This window comes from Bacillus rossius, chromosome 3, assembly GCF_032445375.1.
Source record: "Bacillus rossius redtenbacheri isolate Brsri chromosome 3, Brsri_v3, whole genome shotgun sequence".
Taxonomy (NCBI): Eukaryota; Metazoa; Arthropoda; class Insecta; order Phasmatodea; family Bacillidae; genus Bacillus; species Bacillus rossius.
In genome coordinates, this window is record NC_086332.1 from 68,364,005 (window position 1) to 68,381,650 (window position 17,646).

At 39.5% G+C, this 17,646-nt stretch overlaps 1 protein-coding gene across 2 annotated transcripts in view; it reads left to right on the forward strand.

Moving 5' to 3' along the window:
- Positions 1 to 17,646, forward strand: part of LOC134530849 (serine/threonine-protein kinase ULK2) — a 90,741-nt gene that overhangs the window by 41,764 nt on the left and 31,331 nt on the right. For both annotated transcript variants that reach the window (XM_063366103.1, XM_063366104.1), the window contains 3 exons: positions 10,050 to 10,209; positions 10,827 to 10,976; positions 15,804 to 15,907. In XM_063366103.1, coding sequence (XP_063222173.1) covers positions 10,050 to 10,209; positions 10,827 to 10,976; positions 15,804 to 15,907 — 414 coding nt within the window. The remainder of the gene's footprint in view (positions 1 to 10,049; positions 10,210 to 10,826; positions 10,977 to 15,803; positions 15,908 to 17,646) is intronic.

Consider the following 17,646-nt stretch of genomic DNA (forward strand, 5'->3'; position numbering starts at 1 on the left):
AGTACTGTTTACTGTTTATGCTTTTGCGTTTTACAAAACTTAATTAAAGCTGATCATTGTTGTGTGGTTTAACTTCGTGAAGTTAATAAATTAATAATATTTACGTATTTTTTCCGTTTTTAGGGGAACAGATCTTGTTGAAAAAAACAAAGAAATATATGTTACTTATTGGTTTTAATTAGGGTTGTGCGAGAATGAGATTTAGGCCTCGAGAAATTTTCGAGAAAGAAAATATTTTTCTCGCGAGAAACGAGACGAGAATGAGAAATTTTTAAATAATCAAGATTTACTGTAGATATCACTTTCAAAATATATTGTTCTGTAGATAAAACTGTTGTTTATCATATAGAATGTCAATTTAGTTGCCTGTGCACAACTGACATGCACCACACGTTATGTAAGCCTACACTAAATTATAAATAAACATTCACTCACTTAGGTAAAAGTCTAGTAGCTAACATGTTAATTGTGGTTCCCGTTGACTTATCGCCACTTTTTGTGTAATACTGCCACACTGATATGTCCACATCTTCCATTTTACCGTAAAATCAAAGTTTAATTTGACAACAAAGTTTACTTCTGTTAAACTGTTATATTCCTGCAACACTTTTTTTTCCACTTGGTTACGCCGCAGTTAGAGATACAGCAGTATTAGGAAATTATTCTCATATTCCTAATAACATTTTACAGGTGTCACATTATTTATTCATGCCGGCAGAGTAGCTCACGTAAACGGGAAACTCTGGTACTGTAATGAAAACAAAGAAATTTATGCTAGGGAGGCTTTGGCGGGATTCATTACTCGTGACGTCTTACAACTGAGTGAAACAAAGGTGGAAAAGGAAATGGGATGAACATACTATTTATTCTGCCTTTTCAACGGGTTTGAACACACACATTCACGTAATTTTACGTAATACAAGGGAGTGAATTGTTCTGCGTGTTCAATCCATTCCTTTACATTCCAGTCCATTTAATAATCACATGACTTGCGCAGTCTTTTATTGAAATGAAATAAGAAACGGAACAGCGAACAGTGAAGACGACTCGGTCTGGCAGCATGACCACCATTTCCTTTTGTTCGTTAAAAAGTAAATTTTGTATTTTGACGTAATAATCAAAATTTCAGTATGCTATTATTAAACATTTCAGTATGCTATTAAACATTACCGAACAAAATATTATGACTAAATTAAAGGTACTGCTTTTAATAACTTTACCGTAATAATGTGTATGTAAACAAAACCAATTTTGTAGGTTAGGTTCGAACGTATTTTATTATGTATTACGCTTACGTAATTTAAAAATGAAATACGGCAGTTTTTCTTTCAGGATAAATTGGAATTTCACAAGACAGATTTTATTCACAGTTACGGTTATTGATAAAGGTTTTGGATGGTTGACTATCGGCTAGTCTAATATCTCTTAATGATTGCATCATGTTTGCTTTGTGTTCTGCCAAATCATTTTTCGTCCAAACAGGCAGACGCGTTTGGTATTTTTAAAACATTTAAACTAAAATAATGGCAGTGTGTGTGTAATGTTCAACATATAAAAATATAACTATCAATATGTATCAAATTTAGTTTCCATACCAAATTGAGTTACCGGTACCAAAAAAAAATTCTCGTTTTTTTCGAGTAATTATTTTTCTCGCTCGCTGTTCGAGAATGCAATATTTCTCGAAATTTTTCTCAAGGTTCGAGATCTCGCACAACACTAGTTTTAATTTAAATAAACCTATTGGCTAGGCCATGCTGCATACATCATATGTGCAAATGTAGGTTAATTAATAAATTATACTTCTTAGCGCAGCACGCATCGCACTATCTCGGTGACTCCAGTGAGGCAGCTGACTTTACCGTTGGTAACATTTGACATCTTTAAACAGTGGTGAAGTGATTAAATAAGTAATGGATGAAAATTGTGGCAAGTTTAAGGGCCGCAGTCATCTTCCAGAATTGTATTTCTTATTCATTTAAGTTAAATACATATGGTTCAAAATAAATGCAATTTTTTTTTAGTTAGTCCTACCAGACTAATGACTATGTAGATAAAGTTACCCAAAGAATCGAAATCGGAATAGAATTTCAACTCTTGTGGTGAGAATCGAATCGGAATCGAATCGAACTGAAAATCATGGAATCGCACAACCCTAGCTGGCAGTATTGAAATTACTAAGACTGTCGAATAAGCTACGCTACTCGTCTGGTACCTAATACTTTCCTCAATAACTTGATGCATTAGTATCCAGATTCTCTTAAGGAATACCTCACTGCCATTGACTGCCAGTACTATTTACAGCGAACCTTAGTCGGTGTATAAATTTATATGTTAAGGGCGCCTTTAGACAAATGATAAAGGATCTTTTGCACAATGAGAATTTAATTTAGTTTACTTCACACAGTAACCAGAGTCACAGTATATTTATAATCAACCCTATAAATTACAATTATAATTTAATGTTACTGTGAGAGTTATACCTTCTTTTAGTATGTAAGAGTAAAGCCTTTCCTAACTAGTTGTATTTCAACATATGTTTTGCGTGTATAGAATTGTCTTACTCACCGTCAACAGTCTACCGACTAAACTAGTATTTCGGAGAACACGAGCGATGGTTCAGGACTGCTGGGAATCTTCCTGGATTCGGGTAGGCAATGGATTCAAACTGAAAAGAATGTCTACAGCTACGGCGAATTCGACTTCTCGTTCCACAGCGACTTGATGTCCCTCTGGCTCTGGAAAGTGGTAATATCAGAACAGATGAACCTCACCAAACGGTCTGCTCGCAGAAGAAGACATGGCCACGTCCGACGACAGTAGGATTTAGTCACGGCAAGGACTCGTCCTCCGGGTGTCGAGGTTGGCACTGACAAATGCTAGAAGCGTCTGATGTCTTCCTTCCGGAGTCGTTCCGAAGATTTTTAATGTCTTTCTCGTATTTAATCACCAACAACCGTAACGACCGACGCGGTTGAATATTCTCTTGAAGTTCGGAAATTTGCCTAATTCCGTCACTAAAAGTGCAGAAGTTACTATCAACTCGTCATCAGCTATAGAATGCACTCCGCGGTTGTCCCAGATCAATTTAGAGTATTTCGGGAGAAAATAACTGTTCAACCCGAATATCTACTCTCTTCGGAGATCTTTTTTAAAAAGCCTAGAATCCTTCAAACATTCTAACAAAAAAAATTATTTTGACAACCAACGACAAAGCAATTTATAAAAAAAAACCTAGTAGGAGAAAGGAAGACGACAGCACTAATTTTGAAATATCAAACTTATAAACTCTAGAAAACATTAATAACCAATCAGTACTTTTCCTACTGATATTTAAATCATAAAATAAATAAAATTTAGGCTTCACTCACACGTATTCCAGAAATATAACTCGTGTTCATAATTTGTTACATTAATTAAAATCAATTTAATTATCTATAAACGAATTGAGCGTTTATACTCCGTTTGAGCAGAAGTATAAATGAGAATGGGAAAACCAACTAGAATGGATAAAGCCAGGGAGCAGCGATTACCAGGCAAAGTGCTATATGTTTAATTCGATACTTAATATTGTCAGTTCATTATTCATAATCGAAAAATTGAATATTTACACAGGCCTAGTATTGGTATCAGTGCCATTACTCTACATGTCCATTGCATGTTTTGACCAGTCTACTGCATCACCTCTATAGTATGACAGTGTGGAATGGCATCAAAATGGTGCCATATTTGAATTTTGAAGTGTCCAACACTTTGGATTAGTTAATATAAATCTAGGGTAAGCACTATTTACAAATCCAACATACCGCCCACCAAAATGCATATTTTAAACATTTATTGGGTGGGCAACGGGCACAGCTTCACCACAAGCCGCAGAAAGGTGCCTTGTTGGGTCTTCACCTCAGCCACTCTCACTACACTATCTGAGCCAGGAAAAGTCTTCATAATACGGTCTATCTTCCAGCACAGTGGTGATAAATTCGGATCTTTGATGAGAACCAAGGTGCCAACACTGAGGATGTCTTGGTTGGTTAGGCTCTTGGGTCGTTGCTGCAGCTGTTGTTGATAATCCTGGTACCAGCGCTTCCAGAATGACTGATGCGCCTGCTGGATGAGTTGCCATCGAGACAAACGATTTAGCTTGCGGTAGGACAAATCTGGTTCAGGCACTAGTGCAGGAGGCCCCAAGACTAGAAAATGACTGGGTGTCAGAGCAGCCATGTCGTTTGGATTATTTGAGAGAGCACACAGAGGCTGTGAGTTGAGAATGGCCTCCACTTGTGTCATGAGAGTGTATAACTCCTCATAAGTGAGTACCTGAGCACCTACACTCTTTATGAGGAGAGACTTTACAGACTTTACACTTGCCTCCCACAGGCCTCCAAAGTGTGGTGCTGATGGGGGTTTGAAATGCCAAGTAACTTGGTGTTCAACCAGCGACTGAGCAAAAGGAGTCATGTGTATCCTTGCTTGACATGAAGGCTCTTAGTCCAGTCAACAAGCGACTGGCACTGACAAAGTTAGTCCCGCAATCGCGGTGAAGGTCAGAGCATCGCCCCCGACGATACAAGAAATGGCGAAAGGCAGCTATGAAAGCATCTGTCGTCAGATCAGAGGCCAGCTCCAAGTGGATTGCCTTGGTGGCAAAGCATACAATCAGGCACAAGTAGGCATCCTGTATCCGGGCCTTCCGCAGTCAGGACATGGTGATTTTAAAGGGTCCAGCATAGTCGACTCCTGTCTTGAGAAATGGCTTGGCTTGTGTGACACGATCGACTGGAAGATTACCCATAGGTGGGTTTAGAGGCACAGGGTGAACTCGAAAGCATAAAGTACACTTCTTCAGCCGTTGACGAATGAGGCCCCGAGCACCTACAATCCAGAAGTCACGTTGCACAGCAGACTGTAGTATGGTGGGACCACAGTGCATCAGATGGATGTGTAGGTGGTCAATTACAAGGTCTGTCAATCTGTGATGTTTGGGCATTAGAATTGTATGTCGTTGGTTGTAAGCCAAGTCTGATAGTTCCAAATGTCCGCCCACCCTGAGGATGCCAGCAGGATCCAAGAGGGGAGACAGCTTGAAGAGTGGACCCTGTTATGGTTGGTTAGCTTGCAGAGCTTTGATATCAGATGCGAATGCTGAAGCCTGGGCTAAACAAACCCATACCATCATGGCATCTTTAAGCTCATTAGCATCTGGTGGACTACGGAGGGAAAGTTTCCTGAAGCGCAAACGTTGCACAAAGCGGAGACAGTAGGCAGTAATGCGTTTGACCTTGCTTAAAGATGAGAACCTTTCCAGCAGCGTAGTGTCTGCCAGAGGGTTGACACTATGCAAGGTAAAGATCCGTTGTTCCATCACTGTTTCGTCCATGCTGTCCATCAAGCCGGTGAGTTGTGGCCATTCCTCTGGTGTCTTATATAGTCATGATGGACCAGTCCATCCGGAGTGGTCAGCTATCTCACTTGGAAACAAGCCCCTAGAGGCACAATCAACCGGGTTGCTGTCTATGACACACATGATTCCATTGCTTTGCTGGGACATGGTCATGGATTTGGCCGACACGATTTGCAACAAAAGATTTCCATTTATGGGGTGATCCACAGATCCAGTGGATGACAACTGTAGAGTCTGTCCAGGCAAATATTTGGTCTAGGTTCACATGAGGTCCATAATTTTGCAAGATTCTATGCATTGTGCGAGCAAGCAGCAAAGCACCACAGAATTCCAGGCGATGCAATGACACTCTTTTAATTGGGGCTACCTTTGACCTTCCAACCAGAATGTATACAGATACTGAGGCATCAGGTGAAGTGGCTCTGAGATAAACAACTGCCGCATAACCTTGCTCCGAACTATCAGAGAATCTATGGATCTCTAGTAAGAGTACTCTTTGGGTCACTGGGATAAATCTTGAAATGGTGATGCTAGCCAGAATAGGAAGCTTTCGCTGGAACCGCTGCCACGTTGCAAGGATGTCGGCCCCAATCTATACATTGAATCCACAAGTGCTGAATGGGCATTTTGCAAGCAGGACCACAGGTGACAGCCAACCTAGAGGGTCAAATATTCGCGCCAAGTCAGACAGTATGCTCTGGTTCGTAGCTGTCGAGGAAGTAGGTTGAACATTGTAAGCGAATGCATCCACTTCAGATTGCCATTACAGACCCAATATTGTGACGGTAAGAAGTCCACAAGTGTTGTCCAAGGGGAGAGCCTTGCTGCCCTGCACAAGTCTTCGGAAAGCCAAGAGAGCAGAGATAAATCATTACTGGCAAATTTTCGCAACTGAAAACCACCAGCCTTGAGGAGGTCAATTAACTTTCTTTGCAATGAGATAGCCTCAGGTGCATTGGGTGCTCCAGTTACAACATCATCAACATACGTGTCTTTTAGGAGGACTGATGATGCCTGAGGGAATCTATCTTTCTCATCTGCAGCCAGTTGATGGAGTGTGTGGATAGCAAGGTAGGGTGACACGCCATAGGTCACAGTGTTGAGCCTGTACTCACAATTTGGATCATCATCAGACGGTTGCCACAGAATTAGTTGACAATCGCGGAATTCCTCTTGAACTAGAATATGACGGTACATCTGTTGTATGCCAGCAGTAAATGCAACTGCATGATCTCGAAATGAGAGAAGAACGTCAGCTATGTCTCTCTGCAGTTTGGGTCCCGTAAGTAATTGATCATTCAGAGAAGTTCCTTTGCTGTCCTTGGCCGATGCATCTAAGACCACACGTAACTTTGTTGTACTACTCTCTGGTTTCAAAACTCTGTGATGAGGAATATAAAACTATGGTGTAGTCAACTGGGGTTCTTGAACCATTGACATATGACCCTGGTCAACATAATCCGACATAAATTCTACATAGGATGCGTTAAACTAAGGGATTTTGTTCATCTTGCGTTCAAGGTAGTGAAAACGCTTGAGTGCTTGAACACGTGATTCATCAAAATGAGGTAAAGGCTCCTTGAAAGGTAAGGCCACACTATACCTACCATTCTCATCTCTTCTGCAAGTCTCAAGAAAGATCTGTTCACATCGATTATCCTCAGAGAAAGGCTTTGGGGGTACAATAACCTCTTCCACCTCCCAAAACTGTCGAACTGTGTCGTCAAGTGTTGGTGTAATAGAATGAAGTGATACACAACTGAGCGATACTGCAGATGTGGGTACTCTCCCCATCACTACCCATCCAAAGACAGTGTCAATCGCTACAGGAACCTGGGTACTGAGACTTAGTGTGCGCCCGCTCAGCACATAGGGAAACAGATCTGCCCCAATTAGCACTTCAATAGCCCTAGGCTGTGCATAGTGAGGGTCAGCTAGTTGCAAATGGGAAAGATGATCCTATGAATGAGGGTTCAGTTGTGTTGTAGGCAGTGAGCCGGTGATCTTAGGTAAAATGAAGGCAGTAAGTGACAATCGCGGACCCTCCTGACCAACTGGTTTCACTAAACAATCAATTACTCCCCTAGCGACATGCACTGGTACCTGGGAAACACAGTAGACTGGCAGAGCTGCCTTTCGACGTATTAAGCCTAGCCTCTTCACACAACCATCTGTCATGAAGCTGGATTGGCTGGCAGAGTCCAAGAGTGCTCAAACTGTGCGAGTCCTGCCAGAACTGACTGGAATTTCTACGAGTGCAGTGGACACTGGACAGCAAAATCAAAGATGGACTATCTTGATTATGCAGTTCAGATGCAGCCAAATATTGTCCAGGAGATGAAGCACACAACTCATTCACACCATCATCATGTTCTGGTGACTGTGGTTGCATGTCACTAAAATGAAGTAGTGTGTGATGTCGAGAGTCACAAGACCGACAATGGGAAGACGAAAGGCATGCGCTTGCATGATGAGAGGTTCGCAAGCAGTTCAAACAGAGGTTTTCTGACCTCACCATCTGATACCTTTCCTTTGGGTATGACTCAAGGAACTTGGGTCACTGGTAGATTTCGTGAGGTCCACTGCATATGACACACTTCACTGACTTGGAAACAGTGTTTCCTGCGAATGACTGATGTTGCACATATCTAGAAGCTGGCTTAGACTTGGGTAACTCTGCTCCCTTGTCATTAATAAACAGCTCCCACTGGTTACGCAAAACCTTATCCAGCTTAGCTTCAATGATATGTAGCAACAGCGGGTCCCATTTTTCAACATTGACATCCAGCACTCTCAATGCCGCAATGTACTCTGCCAGAATAGACATCATCTTATTCACTGATGCTGGGGCCTCTAATGACACAGATGGTATTTGCATAATTGCTTCAATGTGCAATGAAACAGCGCTTGTTACTGTACCTCTTAGACAGTAGTTCCCAAGCAATACTGTAGTTCGAATCAGTCAAGGGTAATGCCTGAATTACTGCCAACGTGTCACCAGACAAAGATGACTTTAGGTAAGATAGTCTCTACATTGGTGAGACTTCGGTTGTCTACAACCAGAGCCTCAAACAGATTAGAGAAGCTAATTCTGTTGGAAGCCATTCTGTTGGATTACCCTGAAAGTGGGGTAAATCAATAGCTGGCAGACGGGGTGACGACGCAGCTGCACATTGATTACGTGTTTCTTTGTTCCGGTCTTAGAATCCTGCACTGTGTCCCAGATTGCATTAACTTCATAATATAGATAGTCGAAGTGATTTAGCCTACTTGTTTGCATTGTGTCATCAAAATCAACTTCGCTCCTTGCATGCCAATTCATAAGCCAAATGGTCATCTTCAAACCCATTACGAAGCTGAGATAAGTCTCGACAGGTTGCAAAGAATAATGATTGCTTGGAAGTGTCTGTAGTAACCCTTTTGGCCAGATCTGCGGCACGCTGAAATCGGTTTTCGGCACGCTCCAGACATCGCTCCAGAGCTGAAACACTGTCAGTCATAGTTGTGTTTATTCTACTGAAGTACACTAAATCAATCAAGAATGGGAGCACAAATTGTAAAAGTTAAATGTAATCAATATTTTCAGCTGAAAATTGATTCTAAACCGAGTGGTGTTTATATAATCGATTTTCCATGTCCTGTAAATTGACTTTCTGAATCGATTTTGTATCTATATGAGTAGTAATGCCGAACAAAGACTTGGCAAAATCTATGTTAACGGTCTACTTAATAATTCATAGTCATATTTCACCGCCAGTCTTAGAAAACACGCAATCTTATAGCAGACCGGTCATTATCAGTATCTGGTTACCGTGGAAAGATGATAAGAATTAATAGTGCGGCACTACACAAAGGGCTTCGTTAGCACCAGCACCATCCATGTGATAAAGGCAGTTCTTATCTTCCCTTACGCACTCAGTTGTTATCTTCCCTTCCACAAAGACGGTGATAGCACATTAAGGTGATAACCGGTTCACGTTCAAATGGCGGCGCAACGACAGACAAAGGAGACTCGGTACACCGAACGACGCAAACAAACACACTGAATCTCTCCACGTAACTAGAACTGAGCCCGATAGTTCAGTAATCGCGGTTAGCGGATGGATACGACCCGGAGGACCAAATGTTTCGTACTGAAACTGTTACCAGATAACATGAAAGTCAAAACCGGTAGCCGGACGTCCGATGACGCCAGTACCAGATGAACCACTGAGTCTTTCCTGGTGGCCACCAGGATCACTTGAGTTAATGGCAGCAAAATGGCGCCATATTTGAATTTTGAAGCGTCCAACACTTTGGATTTGTTAATATAAATCTAGGGTAAGCACTATTTACAAATCCAACACAAGCACACTCTAGCATTTCTAAACAGCTTGTGTAGCCTGTTAAAGAAAACATGTTTATTTAAAATAAATTTATATCTGTGAACACCAGCTGTGTGCATTTTGACTTTTCAACTGAATAATTTTTGATGCAATTCCTTAGTTACATAAAAATAACCTTTTCTGTTTTACACATAATTATGTTCTTATGTCTTGAGATGGACTAGAGTATATAAATAGAATTTGCTGTTACTGTACTGGACTGCATTATGATAAAAACAATGTTTGTTGGTGCTGTAGAGGGATTGAGTGAAAGGTGTTTTCAGGTGCAGTTCATGCTGGGAACAACGCCCCCCAGCATTGGCCAGCGCAGGCGTTCTGCCTCGGGCAGTTCCTGCGAGACTCCGCCCCCAGTCACCACCTGGCAGGTGTCCCCCGTGTCCGCTGGCAAGATAACCCCCTCCCCTTCCCCTTTACGACACTCAGGTGAGCTGGCTAAGTGTAATTGGCTCTGGTTTTAATCTCTAGGTATAACATTTCTAGGTATAAGATTGATTTTATATAAATTTCACTAAAATTTGTGTCGATACACCATATAACAACAAAATACTAGCTAAAACATCATATAGCCCAAAAATGTGCACTAAATGTTTTTCATTTACACAATTCAAATAATGTCATTATTCTAGCATAAAGTTTGTACCATAATATTGTAGCCAAATAGTTTTGAAACATTCATTTTACTCTGGTGTGATTGTGTATCTCTTATTAAATACTTTTTTTCTGGTTTAGATGTTAGATTTTCAAACACACATGTTTTCTAAATATGCAGCCTGCATATCGGTCAGATTGACACTATTTAAGAAAATAATAACCTACTGCTAAACATTTTGTATGTGATATTAGTTGAATAATATACTTATCTTTTTATGTAAATGCAATGCATAAAAATAAAACTATAATGCCACCATTTCTTGTTTTAAAAACCAAGCATACAGAATAAAACAAACAGTAAAATCTTGTGTATATAAATTGTGTTTTGTACTGGGTAAAACCGGTATCTCAGCCAGCAACAGTAAAGACAGGGCTTGCTTTGTGCTTAGGCACCAGCTCACCACTGCTCTCGGGGCCACTAGCCATGTTGCCGCCGATACTCGGCTCCCCAACGCGGGCATCTGCAGAGAACAACAACCTGCAGTGTTCACCGGTTCTGGCATTCGGGACTCGTGCTATGACCCTACCAGAGATCTCAGGTACTCCAGTGGTGTCTACAGAAATACTTTTAAAGCTCTTAAATCTGGCACATTTGAGACTATGGCTGCGTTAGACTAGCAATTTTGCCAGATTTTCAAATGTCAGAATAGTTTTATTTGAAATACTGCCAATAATCCAAAATAGCAAAAGATCTGCAAGGTTAATGTAAATATAATTCATAAGCATGATGAAACATAAAATCTTACAGAATTGAATTATTTGTTATGATTGTTTAGTGGCTTCTTATGGAAATATTGATTGATTTGTTAGTGAAACATTAATCAGGGTGTCTACCGACCCTGGAAAACCTGGAAAACCTGGAAAAATCAGGGAATATTGTAATCAGGGAAAAATCTGGGATTTTTTTTAAAAATCAGGGAATTTTTGTTTGGGAGGTTGTAGTTGGCAATACATTTTTTTGTTTATTGATCAGCTTGCATTGACGTAGCATCAAGTGTATCCCCTCCCATTTTTATTTTTGAATGGCAAATATCGAACAGTTCCCACGTCCATTTTCTTTTATTTACCATCTGATTCGGAAGTGGCGTCAAATCACGTGATACAAACTGGTTCAAGCTGGTCTGTTATCCTGCTGACGTACGTACTGCAGCATGTGCTTCCCACGTTCAGATTATACCGACAGGTGCATTTCATTTTAAGTATTTATGGATGCCCTCAACGTAAACTGGACATTTTTGTTAGCCTTGAAAATACGTATTAGACACTTTTGGTGAAGATTCGCAATCATTGCTAGAAATTGGTAGCTGTGGGCTTCATACGGTCCATGATGCTTTCAAAACTGGAATTTCTGCTACACAATGGGACATAGTTTTTTGAGGCACAGTTACTATTTGTTTAAGCACGTACCTGCAAGGAGGGCAGATTACATTACAATAACTGGATCAGAGATTTTCCCAAGAAATTTTGTGCAATCAGATGAATACTGCAGTTGCTGAGCATGCCATGAAAAAGTTACCCCACCTGAAGAAATTTGTTAGTGAAGTTTCTATTTCATCTGTCTCTTTCAGTGTAATGAAAAGTGCTCTTGAAGATAATCTTCTAGAAGTAAAATTGACATTCTTCCACTATTTGGCATCAGAGCTGGAATTGTTTCTTACAATGTTCCAAAGTGAAGCACCCATTGCACCTTTTCTCTATGATTCACTGGTAGACATTTTATTAGCTTTGGCAGGAAAGTTTGTGAAAGCAGAGGTACTGAATTGCTTTAAGGAGAAACGCAATGTATCTCAACTGGATGTAGATAACCAGGAAAATCTATTGACTGCTAACAATATCAAGTTGGGTTATGCAGTATGCCATACCATCTGTCCTGTTACTGAAAAATGATGTTAGGACTTGTCCAAAGGTTATGGTAAAAAAATTTCAAGACAAAAGTCCCCTTTAGTACAAACTTACCAAGGGAATTTCCTGCTTATGTCCATCTGTGGCTTTAAATTTGGGTGTGAGGAAACAGCGTTTGAAGTACAGTTTAGAATGTTGTCTTCAAAACAGGTGGCTATCAGGACAAGAAGCTGATAACATTGAGCAATCATGAAATGGTATGTTCCTCGCAAGATTCTGAAGCACTGTTCTAGTCTTTTTCTCGAGAAGACGGGCGCCTTGATCACTTGTGGATGCTCATTCTTAAGGCACATGCAGTAGCTGCCAAAACAGGCCTACTAAAGTTTGTGAGGATGATGTTGGTACTTTCCCATGGAAATGCATAATTGGATAGAGGATTTTCAGTGAATTCTAATCTGCTAACTGAAAACTTGCAGGAAGAAACACTGATTGCACAAAGACCAGTGTATGACTTTCTTCAACGTTCTGGAGGTGTAAAGCATGTTGATATCACCAAGTCCATGTTACAGTATGTAAGAAATACTTGTTGTAGGCGTAAGGAAGCCCTGCAAACAAAACAAAAAGAAAAGGAAGCTATAGACAAGAAGAAGGCAGAAAAAAGAAGAGTTGAAGAGGAGATCAAGGCACTGCAGTTGAAGAAGGCTGGAGTGTTGGATTTGGCTCGGTCTGAAGCAAGTGCAATAGACGCAAAAGTTGATACACTGCAAAATTGATGGGAGCTTCCTTTTACTAATGTTTTTGCAAAAGTGTGTGAAATATTTGTAGCAGCATGTTTTATTTGTCATCAAATGAGTCACTTTGGCCTCGTCTGGAAGAAGATAATTTTTTTTACTTATTTATAAGGTGAGTTGAAATACTTTGAAACCCGTGAATGTATTGCTATGCAGTTTTTTTCACTTTCGTGGAATGTCGTAATTGTGTTACAAAAAACCTGGAAAAATTTCGTTTTATACCTGGAAAACCTGGAAAAATCAGGGAATTTCATTTACTAGATCTGGTAGACACCCTGATTAATTCTTTTAAATGCACTACTTCTTCCAAGTAAATCAATACTTTGGAAGAACATACACATTCACTGTGTCTCATTGCCAAAGGAAGCATAAACACAGTCGTGTCGGAGATAAGCTTTTGAGTGCCAACCGGTTATCTATACTAGCAAGGGGAACAAAGGGACAAGTGTAGTACAAATAAGCTATTGTGTTGCAATTTCAGGTGAGGATATGCTTTCAATGTGGGTGTTGTCACGAGTCGTTCTAAACCACCATGATTGCAGGTTTTAAATTGATTAATTTTTAGTCAGATTTTCCAAACCTACTGGGGCGCTGAAATTAAAGGTGGTGACAAAGCAACCCCAACAGCTTGTCGCCCTCTCGACTCCCTCCGCGGTTGCGGCGGCTGTAGTCTCAGAGAATGAAGCTCTCCCCTTGTACGTATGGGCTGGGAGAGGGTGGCGGGTAGGCAGCCTTTGGTGTTGCCTTGCCACAGAGCAGCTGGGTGGTGGGTGGCTCGGCCAGCTGCATCAGAAGAGGCAACTCTGGTCGGGGGCCTGGCAGCTGGCCTGATGAGAGTGCTTGGGCCACAGCTAGAGGTACACATGGTGCGCCGGCTCTGGAGGTGGTGGGCCATGCCAGCTGAGGTGTCCCGAGTGGTTCCAGTAGCAGCGGAGACACTGGCGTCAGAGCTGCTTGAGCCCTCTCCAGCAGGGTTGCGGTATCCGGGCCGGATCTCCGGGTACCTTTTGGGTGGTGTCGGCGGCAGTTGGGACACAAAGTCTGAGTTTCGTGTGAGCTCCTTTCAGACGGGAGAAGGGGTCCTCTCTCTGGCAGGGTGGTTCAGAGGCGTGAACAAGGGCCTTGGTGGCGGTGGGGGCACCGCTTGCACCTGTGCAGCCACCCAATTCTGTGTCCGAAGGTGGACAGGGCTTCATTCCTGGGATAACAAGGCTTGTAGGACCTCCCTCAGCCTGACTCACCTTTGGAGATGGAAGGATAGGGCATTACTGATTATCTGGGTAATAAGTGCCTGGCCGACCTAGGCCTCACTGTATTTTAGAGTACTATTGTAAAAAGTTTCCAGCCAACTATCCCGTGCTTAGTCTAGGCTATTTTTTAAGCCTGTCCAAATGTTTGAATCTGAATATTTTTTGATTCGTATTCAATTCAAATACTAACACTTCAAAATAACAACTATTTGTTTGCGTACGCATATTTTACATAGCATACCTCATGAGTATGTTATATTTGTTGAAGTTAAGTAAGTCATTTGTGCAATAAAAAAAATATATATTTATTTTTTAATGTTTTAACAGTACTTCATAATAAAGAATATGAAAAACATCAACTTTTAAACATGCAACAAATATTCAAAGATTTTTTCACTACTGTCTCGCTAAACAGTATTGGAGAATTTGTGTGAACGATTCAAAACACTGCATATTTGTAACATTTCGAAATTAAAAAAAAAACTATTATTTGTATTTGTTTCGTCGCAGTACCAATAGTAATAAATAATAAATAAAAGTCACCAACCATGGACTGCAACAAAAAATACAAACATTTCTTTGTGATGGCCATTAAAATAAAGGAACGCCATGGTGTATAAATCGATCGTCACAGTAGCAATGTACTTGCTGTATTTATCTGAAATGAAACAGAAGTTGCAACCCATAAACAAAATAATAAAAAAAAATGTAAATAATGGTTTCGGATTCCAGATGCAATTAGCATAAATTGTGTTTATAATATTGCTGAACTAAAATACAGTTTGCTTGGCTACTGTTAACAACAAAAATGCATGAATAACTAGGTTTTAAATATGTAAATATGAGCTCAATTAATCACTAATTTGGAATACAGCATTAATAAAATATATATAATAATACTTTTTTTTTTTTTTTGTGAAAATGGATTGGAATTTACAGTATTTTTCTATTCACAAAAATTTTCTGGCTCAATATGTAGAGTAGCAGGTTCTGTAAAATAAGGCGAATACGAAGTAGATTAAAAGGTTGGTTGTTTAAAATATGTTATGTTAAGTTAGCTGCATAATTAAAAACACAATATTTTCTTATGAAATTTTACTATTTTAACAAACATTTTATGTATAATGATCGCACCTGACTTAACCTAACTAACCTTTCACTTTAGTATTCGGCTAATTTCCCACTACACATATACTTTTTTTTCACAATGTCTATTTTATTATTTTATCAATAAATTTCAGTTATAATATAAGTCTTAATGTTAAATATTTTTTGCATGACTAGTATGAGGTGTGATAAGGTTTAGTTTGTTGAAAATTATTATAACCAGCATTGGTTATTGACTTATTGTTAATAAGTACCAGCCCAATGCAATCAATGTATGATAATGATAAATTGTTTTATTAGTTACTTAACTGCTTGTCTGGGATAGTAAAAAAAGCTCTTTCTTCCCTGATGGTGAGGTTATGGTGGTGTGTTGCAGTGGGCTGCGGGTTTCAACGGTTGTTCAGTGACCCACCCACCCAGCCCATGGACGAGCCGATCATGTTCCTACCTCCAGAGCTGCCGGAGGAGACGTTACTCGAGGTGATAACAAGAGGTCTTGTCTTGTACTTGTCCTTGTCTCCAGTGCTTGCGTTTACCGCTCCTGTGGTGCCAGATGTATGGGAATATCCCTACTGTTGCTGAGCACTTTGTATGGATAGAGCTTTGCTCGCTGTTCTGCATGACAATATACAGTCGATCCTAGGTTTAGGTTATCTTTAGAGCTGGGTGGGACGGTATCTTTCCCAAAACATCTGGCGTAAAATTCCTTTTTTTTTTCCTGTTTTCTCAATTTTATTCCTGTTGTGTACATGTCCATGTGACAAACTTGTTAACAAACTATTTTCAAAAAAAAATCACTGCTCTCTAACCTGATACAATACATTCGCACAGTCAGAAACGTGCAGTTTTTAGTAATTCAGACTCAAACTATTAATGGTGGTGTAAAAAATATTCACAGGCACGATCGTAAACAAGCACTTTATTCAGCATTACACCAAACAATCAAAGTTATTTCACTACTGTAGGGGGTGAATGTATCAAAAAAAAAGTTTTAGACATATGTTGTGAGTTATTTGTTTGTTTCGTATCATGTACCAGTATCGAGGGGAAAAAAAATATATTGGCTTTGACCATGGATTACATCAACAAAAACATGGCAATTGTGCTGTGCACAAAATATGAACATGGTACTTAAAACAATGTATATATATCAATAGTTATAAAATAATCATTCTGTCACCACGTTCACACAGTAGTAGAATACTTGCTGCATTTATGTATGACACTATAGACGTTGCGACTTGCGCCTTGAAAGCAACATAAACAAATTTAAATAAAATGCCTACATATTTAGTATTGGAATTTCGTTGCAAATACGTTTTTAGTGTTGCAAAATAGGTATGTAGCCATCAGAAATAACTATAATGAGTGAATTATTTTAGTTGAAAGTGTAAATATGAACTTATTTTGTCAATATGTCACCAATTAGGCTTTTTGTTTTACTTTTGCGGGTATCATAAAATTCAATAAAGTTAAACATATTTTGAATTATTTTGTGGTCCTTGAAAATTACCTGCTTATATCATTGTATAAATCTAGATTTGGGGCTACACAAAAAAATACCAGCATTTTTCCTTTGAAGTAGTTTGGAAATTTTTGAAATTTTTCACCTCAGAAAATTCCTGATTCTCTCCCATTTCCTGAGGCGAACTCTTTTTCTTGCCCAAAATTTTCTCTATTCTGCCAAGTTCTAATTATCTTAGCTTATACACAGAGTTAAATGTCATTTCTTAAAAGTGTCATGTCTAAACCAAACTACATTCTTGATTCCATCCTTAATTTGTTATAAGTCAGATTGGCCTGGATTATGACAACCAAACACATTTACAGTTCAGATTTCCTTGCATATTAGTAGGGACATTAAAAAAAATATGACCCACGAATTTGCAAAAAATACTGAACATTGCAACACAATTGGATTGACTTTTAGTGTAAGTTAAAATGATATTCAGGTATTTTTGACTCACAAATAATTTTAAAATTTTCTTGGTTAATGATTGACATGATTGTATTAACAAATTTTGTATCAATTCACAAATATCCACAATTTTTTTTTTTTTTTTTTTTAAATTTTAAAAACATAGGCCGTATGAAGTGCGACGACATAAGTCTATTACGTTACGCGTCAGTCTGATTCAAGTGGCAGCACAAGAGGCAGAGATTATATAATTAACTTAATTTCAGACAAATAGCGTTTAAAAAAAAATTAAATATCACAC